The sequence below is a fragment of the Pinus tabuliformis genome, chromosome J (genome assembly GCF_031772625.1).
Source record: "Pinus tabuliformis cultivar Carrire ecotype Pingquan chromosome J, CPIR1, whole genome shotgun sequence".
NCBI classification, from domain to species: domain Eukaryota; kingdom Viridiplantae; phylum Streptophyta; class Pinopsida; order Pinales; family Pinaceae; genus Pinus; species Pinus tabuliformis.
In genome coordinates this window covers 452,451,500-452,461,290 of record NC_142295.1, presented here as the reverse complement: position 1 = coordinate 452,461,290, position 9,791 = coordinate 452,451,500, and the positions used below count along the sequence as shown (strand labels likewise).

At 38.3% G+C, this 9,791-nt stretch overlaps 1 protein-coding gene across 4 annotated transcripts in view; it reads right to left on the bottom strand.

Annotated features, from left to right (window-relative positions):
* LOC149227770 (S-adenosyl-L-methionine-dependent methyltransferases superfamily protein) overlaps positions 1-9,791 on the bottom strand; it is a 373,621-nt gene that overhangs the window by 36,672 nt on the left and 327,158 nt on the right. For 2 of the 4 annotated variants that reach the window (XM_089377926.1, XM_089377929.1), the window contains one exon: positions 5,931-6,759. The exons of 1 other annotated variant lie outside the window; for it this stretch is intronic. In XM_089377926.1, the coding sequence (XP_089234052.1) occupies positions 6,441-6,759 (319 nt within the window). In that variant the 3' untranslated portion in view covers positions 5,931-6,440. Of the gene's footprint in view, positions 1-5,930; positions 6,760-9,791 lie in introns of those variants that run through there. One more of the 4 variants, XM_089377927.1, reaches the window with a different exon arrangement.

The window sequence follows — 9,791 nt, the reverse complement described above, 5'->3', positions numbered from 1 at the left end:
GGTATATTTTAAGGCCCATTTTCTTATCCTCTAGCCCATAAATTCTTTATTTCCTCACATTAATTTACATTTTTTAGCTATAAAGTGCTTAGTAGGAAGACTAAAGGGTGCTTGTCATACTTCGTGGCCTAATGTGGTTTATGTGTAGGCAAAAGAGCATTTTTTAGTACATTTATGATGCAGAGGCACATTGGAGGCAGCTAGAGGAAGTGTAGGAGGCTTGTCCCCTACATTTACTCTCCTTTGACTCAAAGTGATCCCTAGAATCACTCATCTACAACTCAAGGTCCACTGGCGGTCGATGAACTCAAGTGCATGAGAGGATCTAAGGGAACTAGATCCACTATTTTCGAGGTTTTGGAGGGAAGCAATCCTCCTTCCAAGGGAGCTACCCCTCAATCATCTTTTGTATAAATAAACAAGCCTAAGGGCTCATTAGGATTCGAACTTTTGGAAGCTAGGAAGAGCTATTGAGAGCCAAGTGCTAGGGACAACGATTTTCATTTTGATATGATGTATTTGAACTCTATTCTTGTTAATGAAAGGTTCATTGTTGGTCTACATCTGAGTTAACTTTCGAGGGCTAAGACCCTTGGGTTAGGGCCCAACCCAGAGGCTCTAGTCTCTCTTATATATTTTATTTTGTTTTGTCATTATGTGAGTAGTGGTATTTCTTTCCTTGTTTAGGCAAAAGTTAGATTGCAAAAAATTGTGGTGGCAGGCCTGATTACCACCTCTCTTGTGGGAAGTGTGGTTAAGAAGTCTACAACAACAAGCCAAAAATATGTGTTTGTTTTCCTTTGAAAGTTGCTAGGTTTTGGTTTATAGTTCTCCTACATACTTTATTTATGCATCCTAGAAGTTTACGTCATGCCTTTGCACATGGATTAGATGCGTGTTGTAGTATAGAGTAGTTCTTGATAAAATAAAATTCAACTCATCCTTTCCATCTTGATTTATTTTGCTGCAATTTGATCAATAGATTTATGTTCTTTCCAAGAGTAAGAGGGGTTGATTGTTAGTCTGCATGTATTACCAGTGACTTGCAGGGATTGGCACACTCATCCTACATCTATTTTGTCATCACCATCCTCCTCCTTAACACCTCATACTACTCCCAAAATATGCCACCGAGATCATCTTTTCAGGATCATTGGGGACACCATGAGCATGTACTTTTGTGCAAGATGGGCCTTTGAGGGGTGTTAAGCTTGGAAAAAGGCTTCACACATCCTTCATACACCCTCATCTACCTTCTCCCACCTTCAGAACACCTTTCCTATCCTCGGGATGCTCTCGGATCCAATCCTATAGCAAAACAAGGCAATCATGTAGCAACCTATACATTGTCTAAACTTGACCAGATTTGCTTTAAGAGCTTGATTTTTTGCATCTTGGGATTGACTAATGACCTTCAAGCTTTGAATCCCTAATTGGGGAAGACCAAGGACTACTTTAGACCTATCCTTCACTGCAAATATAGAACAACAACTAGAATTGGTAAACAGATTTCCACAATTAAATCACAAAGATTATTCTCTTATTCAATCTGTAAGGACTTTGTTACCAAAGCTAAATTATTTTGAACTTGGTGATAAGAAGGGACACTCTTCAATGCAAGTAGACCTAGTTTTTGAAGTTATGCTCTTGTATTTTCTAGTCATATGCTTTAGATCAAATTTTTGTTTTCAAGCACTTTTGTTCACATTCTACAAGTAGAGTAATGATTTACATTCCACAAGTAGAAACTTGATTTACACCTGCAAGTAGACTAGCATATTCCATCTCTACAATTAGTACAATCCTTTACCTTCATGCAACTGAAGTTAGAGTTTACATTTGATGAATGGCACTTTCATTTCTGCAACTAGGATAATGTTTACCTTCCTGCAATTAGAGCAACCTCTTGTCTTTACATGCAGTCTTTTTGAAAGTTAATAAAAGGAGTGATCCACGTATGCCCTAATCTGATTCATTGACTGAAGGTGACATGAGTAGAGCTTGTCCTATTGTGCATATAGCACTGTCACCTCTTAAATGTGTACGGCCCCCGGGTTGATAATTAAAACTGGTAGTCTTGGGAGTCTCAACAATCTTGTTGTGATACTAGGGCTCATCAGCTGATATGGCGGGGTTTAAAAAAAAGGCTAAGTTTCGAATGGCCATAAATTTTGATCCATATGTCAGATTGAGGAAAAATGTATATCGTTAGAAAGCTCTCAACAAGTCAGATGCGATGGTGGTATCAGATCTTAACTTCGAGAAAGTTGAGAATTGAGGAATTTTGTGACCCCATTTCCATGACAGAATTGTGGAGGTCAGGTTAAAATATAAGTAACACCTCTCACTCGTCTTGGAATCTCTAAGGGGGTGGGTGGGGGCATTACAATTTCCCTCTTCATCCTCGTCCCCTTCAAACCGTTCCTCATCATCATACATTGGGTCACTATGAGTGTAACTATTATCATCTTCTATTTCTCCCCTTTCATGCCTACCCCCACCAACATCATGAAACCAAAAATAGTGTGATAAGCCAAAAGAACACTATTTTTCTCAAAGCTTAGTTGGACAACTTGCAATAAAATGAGGAAGAAAGAATGGGAAAGAGTAAGAGAATAGTAAAAAAAAACATAAACAAAATGGGGTTTGCACTTACCTCTTTAGCTCTTGAGAAGTTGAAGTAGATGGAAGCCTTTGTTATCTCCTCCAAGCTCCTCCTTAACTCCTCCAAGCTCTCCTTTGCTCTCTTCTCCAACCTCTCAAAAATCTTCCCTCAAAAATCTATTATCTCTATTGCTCTCTTCTCCAAGCTCATGCAAAGGAAATGAAAGAATGAGGAAAAACGAGGGGGGAAGCCTTTTAATCTCATTCTCACCCTCCCCTCATCACTAAACCCACCCTAGGTCACGCCCTTAACTCATAGTTAAAGATAAAATATAAATATATAAAGCTACCTTGCAAAATCATGTGTGTTCCTTTGGAACCCCTCGCAAAACATTATGGAATCACGCATGAAAGTGAGTTTCCACTTGTGAAACCATGCCAAAACCGCCAAGGTTCCCACAAAGGCTAAAACCATTTTTTTACTAGAAGCATTGTTCCAAAAAATTAAGACATGGTTCCAAGGGCGATTCAAGCACATATCCACATGGCGTGTGATTTCGACATCTGAGCTAGGGGGGCGATGGTTTCTGCAACACGCGACCCATCATATATTTAAAATTCAAAATTTTCCACAAACTTGTTTTCCCCGCAAGGAAAGAAAATGTCACTTCTCTTGCAAGTAATAAACTAAAATAGCCAAGTAAACTTGCAAAAGATAGGAAATAGCCTCATCCCATGGAAACATGGGTACAAGTGCATGCTAGGGATGGATACAAAGTACCAAATCGAAAACCCATCTTAAAGAAATACATACATGCATTACATAAGGAGACATTTTCAAATTTACAAGAGAATTTTTAAGACTAACATTTAAAATTGAAAGAATTACTCTATTAAAATTGAGCCTTTCTTTTTTCTTGAACATTTATGGTTGAAAACAAGTGTATCCCTCTTCTTTACTAGATTAAAAACAAAGGTGGAAGAGTGAAAAGTTGAAACCAACACAATATTGCCAAAAACTACCCACAATAAAAGGAAATTGTTGTATAATTGCAAAATGATTATCCATGGTTTAAGAATCGATGGTGCCGTGTAAGGAAATTTCAATTTTTTACTGAAAAATACATCTAACAAGTCCCTGAAGTATTCCTTGCACACAATAAAAATGCCAACCAAAAAAGGAGATTGCAGGCATTTTTATAATGTCAAAACAAAACAATTATGAGGTTCCACGTTAGGTTTATACTATCTTTAGAGGATATATTTTCCTTTCCTTTTTAAATGTTTTCTGGTTGGAGTGGTTAGTCATCCCAGCGGCCTGTTCACCAATCCTTACAAGGTGTCCAAGAAAGACATCCCAAGATGTCCTGGACATCCCTAGGGATTCCCACCCTCATTTAGGTGTACTTGAGGGTTAGGGAAGGTATCTCCATGCTGCATAGGGAAATAACAACTCTCTTATTCAACAAAGAGTAGGTAATACATGCCAAAACCAGCGTGAAAGGAGAAGCCAAATTTATGGAACATCGATATCAACTTCTTATTAGCTAAGTTGCACTGAAACGGATACGGGAATGAATACGGACACAACAAATTTTCAAAAAATCCGGATATGATCCAGCAAGGAAACAACGCATATATATATATATATATGAATTTCATATTACCATTCATATTTTAGAATCTAGATTCTATATCTAAAAATACATAATCATCTATGATATCATTGAATCTTTCTTAAATTTTAAATTTTATTTACTCATGGATTCTCAAATTCACTCGTGTCATAAGCAAACTTTTAGGGTTTGTTGAAAACTTAAAAGTCTGACAAAAATAAACCCCATTTCATGCACTGACAAATTCACATTTTTGCTCCTGCATATCACTAGGTTGCTTTTCTTTTTGAAAGAATGTTGGAAATGTGGAACGAACTCCACGTGCAACAATACATTGCATTTCACATTAAGCTTTGATTATACTCTGTTTGTCTCTGTAAAATTCTATGTTCCCTTTCAAAAAATTCATTTGAATATATCCACGTAGGTTTTATCAAATCACACTTAATCTAGAATTAGCGTATGGGCACTTAAAATTTAAAGTGTAACTCACATAAATGGAATGGTGAATGTGCACAGAATGGATGTTATGCCTGTAATTTGGCACATTTCTTGATTATATGGGCATATTCTGAATAATATGATTGTTATTTCTTCTGAGGATCTGAATAAACTATAACACTAACGAACATCGACAATACTTTTTGAGTGTTTCAGATTATGTTCATAAAAGATATAATCCTCATAGTGGTTCCGAGCCTTACATTCTCAAGTTCTTTGTATAATGGAATTTCATTGACTTGTTTAACTTCTATATAATCCTCATAGTGATTTCGAGCCTTACATTCTCAAGTTCTTTGTATAATGGAATTTCATTGACTTGTTTAACTTCGAAGGCAGATGATGGTCATTTAGTTTGTGTTACACTGAGCGAGATACGACCAACGCATAGCAGATCTCCGTTCCCGGCAGTTGGCCTCTTTCAGGGTGGATCCGGCTCCAAAAACTTTTGCATCCTAAAAAACCGTTTCCAGAACAGCTTCCGTCGTTTCCGCATTGTTGGTACGGTTGAAAAACGTTTTTCCGGCGTTTCCATGCGGATCGTACGAGAATCGTACCCGTTTCTGTTTCGGAAATGGGGAACAACTTTTCAGGCAAAATCCCTAGCCGTTTCTGGTAACTTAGCTTATTATCGTGATATCGATACATATATCTAGAAGACGCCATATCGTTCTAGTTCTTTGGCTTCTTTGTTCTCATAAGACTCTACAATTAAATACAGTATCAAAAAGCAAAGGAACTGTCAGGCACATTCCACAAAATGAAAAAAAAAACTCCATAACACAAGAAGATAAGCTCCATATGACACGGTATGGCACATCCCTACAAAAACAAATACCTACTGCAAATTGCCACACTTGACACCTCTCCTGCACTAGAACACATAAATTAGTGATATAAGCATATTAGAAGAACATCAAACATTTTTGAAAGAATCATCATGGCCTTTAGCCATGCACATGCCGACCTTGGAATTTTAAAACTAAATCTGTGAAAATAGAAACATTCTTGTTGAACAAATAACCTTGATATTGGCTTTGAAAGCACTACAAATTGTTACTCAAATTAAATGCTCCAGTGGTGAAACCAAAACATGCACCTTCCATGGAAATCTTCAACAGACTCAACACAATATAATATGCTGTTGTCCAGGCACAATCAGAGTCTCCTGCCATTTAAATACAATCCAAATTCAAGAAAAACAGCCACAGATCAACGTTGCAGATATCTACAACAGGGCATGGATATGGCAACAATGGCCCCTCTATTGCAGAAAACAACAGATGAATCACAACCAAGAGTTCAAATGCTGGGTTTATGCAGTCTCTAGCTCAAAACACAGCAAAATGGCATCATAGGACAAATTGACATGCAGTGACAGCACTGCTGTATAGTTGGGACCTGAAAATATGGCATAAGCAACATTCTCTAAAAATGAAACGGTTGTGCCACTCCCGTTACCAAGACAAAGTCATGGGGCAGAAAGGCACCACCATGTGGCATGAACTATAGGCAAGTGGAAATGAAACCAAAAGGCGAACATGCGTCCTTTCCCTCTCTCTCTATCTCTGAAACAGACTGCAACAGTGCACACACAAATAGCATTCCTCGAGTCTGTATTCCATTATCCAAGTGACTGATGAAATGCATTTATATGACTCATTCATAAAATTGAAGATTAAGAATAAAACCATGAAAGGTACATTGAAATTTTGTTTTTTATCTGACAATGAAGAAACCTCTTCTAACATATTGAGAGCAATCAAAAGGCAAATTGAACAATTCATGCACTCTCTGGGAGTCCAACAAAAGTTTTTCCAAAACTAATCCCTCGCTGAAACAGCAACTTGTTTCAATCTCTTTGAAAAGGCCCCTTCTGTATTGGTTGATTCCTATTGGGGAGAATCCTCTTGTAATGACAAGGGTAACATTTGCCAGACAAGGGACTGTAACAGTAAATGCCAACAGGGATTCATCCAGCTCCTCAGCTTCTCGTGAGCACGTACCTTGTAGTGCATCCCTGCAATTGGTGACAAAACTGTGAAAACATTGATAAATATGCTATCTGTTAAATATCAACACAATTAGCTGATGATAATGAAAAGGTGAAAAAAACACAACTGAACAATGGTAGAGATGAAATATGTAAATTGTACTGCAAAGCCAATTTTCCAAATAATATAGATTGGTGTCTTCAACTTTCTGACTCATTTATGAAAGCCTATCCAAGCCGTTTACAATCCACTAGGAACCCCAAAGTGAAACTTTCTATGCCAAACCCCGGCAAGGAAAAGACTCACACTGTTAATTTGGCAGCTCAGGGAGAAATTCCCTCCATTGAACATTATTCCGCTTTCAGAGAGACCCAAAATTGCCCCTGGAAGCACTCAATTTGATTAAGGAAAAGTGTATGTTTGATGAAGAAGCCCACAATGGCACAAAAGTTAAGTTCAGCCTAAGAGGCTAATTAGCCCTCCTCCAATCCCTATAAATACATGTCGCATCAACCTCATTTGGACACATCACTCAAGCATCTCTCTCTCCTCCCATTGGTTTGTACAATCTGAAAATTGCAGGGTTCCTCTCACATGTGTGAAGTAGAAGTGTCCCTCTCTTGACCAAAGTTTGACTTTCTGTTTTGGCTGATCTAATTTGCTTTGACCGAGATAATTTTGACCAGCGTTGACTAGTTTTGGACCTGTCTTTGAAGACCAAGTTGACTGGCACACAAACCAAGAATTTCTGGGCTGTTTGAATTGAGTTGACCTCTGGCATAATTGCAGACTTTGACCACAGGGTATCTCTCTCCTTTGACCGAGTTTGACTAGGTTTTCTTTGACTGTTTTGGGCTGACTTTGACCAGCATTTGAGGCCGAATTTGTGGACTATTGATTGAGCTCTTGGAAGGCTGATTTGACCATTGACGTTGACTGGTTAGGGCACATTTTGACTGCTGTTGACTTGGACAAAAATTGCAGACTTTGACAGTTGACCAGAGTTGACTTTTGAGGCTCATCATTGATTAAATATTGGTTTGTCAATTTGCTAGTCAAAGGTTGACTTCGAGTCATTGTTGAAATTGGATTATTGTGTTGGGAAATCACGATTGCCGTTAGACCAAAACCCGTAGGTGTTAGTCAACGATTGCATCGCCAGAGATAAGGATCCACAAGAGGCGGTTAGTTCATGTCACGAAACACACGGGGAACGTTGGTTTATCCAATGTCCAACAATCTCCCCCCCAACGCGAGCCGGGTGTGTATCGAACTCGTGACCTACGCTCTGATACCACTTGTTGGGAATCACAATTGCCATTAGACCAAAACCCGCAGGTGTTAGTCAACGATCACATCGCCAAAGATAAGGATCCACAAGAGGCAACTAGTCCATGTCGTGAAACACATGGGGAGCGTTGGTTTATCCAATGTCCAACATATTGTACTCTCCTGAACATTTTATGACAATCTAATAAGAAGAAAAATTTGAAAGCATTTACCCCCTTGTGGGGTTTTTCCCTGGTCTTTGACCAAATCTTGGTGTCTCTTGTTACCTCTTATTGCAAATTGTCATTTATTGTTCTATCTACAATTGTTATTGTTTACTAGAAGATTAATTTGATTGCAAATTGAAGTTAAGGATTGGGCTAAAGTAATTGTATTAGCATAAGGTAGTGCAAAATTAACATGGTATCAGAGCTAAGGTGAAGAGCAAAGCCGAAAGAGACAAGAAACCCTGATTTGGACAAAATGACTACCTCTTTCTTTAAGGACAATGAGAAGTTGGGTGACTCATCAAACTTTGTTGCATGGAAGATCAAGTTAGAAGTTATATTGGATGATAACGATGTTTTGGAATATGTGCAAGGAAAGGTTCCCGAGCCTCCCAATAATGCTCTTGCTACCACTAAATCCAAGTACAAGAAATGTGAGATCAAAACAAAGAAAAATATTATTGATGGTTTGCAGGATCATTTACTTGTTTATGTTGGTAACTTGAAGAAGTCCAAGGACATCTTTGATAAGCTTATCGGGATGTATCTAGTCAACAACTTGAACCACATCCTCTCCTTGAAGAACAAGCTAAAATAAATGAAGATGAACAAGGGGGAATATGTAGAATCTTATATCATGAGGGTGTCTCAATTAAGAGACCAATTGAAAACTACTAGTGAGCCTGTATCTGATAGAGAGTTGGTGATGATCACTCTTCAAGGTCTTCCTCCTATGTGGGAAACCTTCATTACCACCATAAGAAACAATAACAAGCTTCCAACAATGGATGATCTCGTTGGACAATGCACTTAAGAAAAAGCCAGGATGGTTGCCTGTGGAAGAATTCAAAAGAATGAAGAAGGAGATTCAACTGCCTTTGTTGCTCAAGACAAGAAGAGGAAAGGTAGAGGAGGACCATCTAATTCAAGGAAGTCTGCTCCAACACCCCAGGACTCCCGTAGAAGGAAACCAAGAAGAGACAAGGACATGTCAAAGATTGAGTGTTACAATTGTCATAGGTTTGGTCACTATGCTCAAGATTGCCAAGAAAGAAGGGATGCTCCAAGGTCAAGAAACAACAACAATTGTGGCTTCAATAATAGCAAGTTCAATAATAGAAGAAGAGATGATCGAAGAGGAAGATATGATAGAAGAAGAAGAGATACTCTGGATGATCAAGAAGAAGGCCATTGTCCTCAAAAGAAGTCAAGAAATTCCAGGTATGAAAGTAATGCAACTACTAATCAATCTGAGTATATTCTTATTTCTGCCCTCTCTAGCTCTTCTCCTCCGGATTCATATGATAGTTGGCTAGTAGATAGTGGGGCTTCTAGACACTTCTCTGGGTATAAGGAGGTCCTCTCAAATTTGGTTGAGAGGGAGACAAGTTTGAAGATCATTCTTGGAGACAATACTAAATATCCTATAAAGGGTTTTGGATCTGTTAAATTTAATTTGAAATCCAAGGAATCCATTATTCTTCATGAAGTGATGTAGGTTCTAAAACTAAAGAAGAGCCTAGTATCAATTTCTGCTTTGGAAGACAAAAGGATGAGCGTAGCCTTCATAAAAGAAAAAG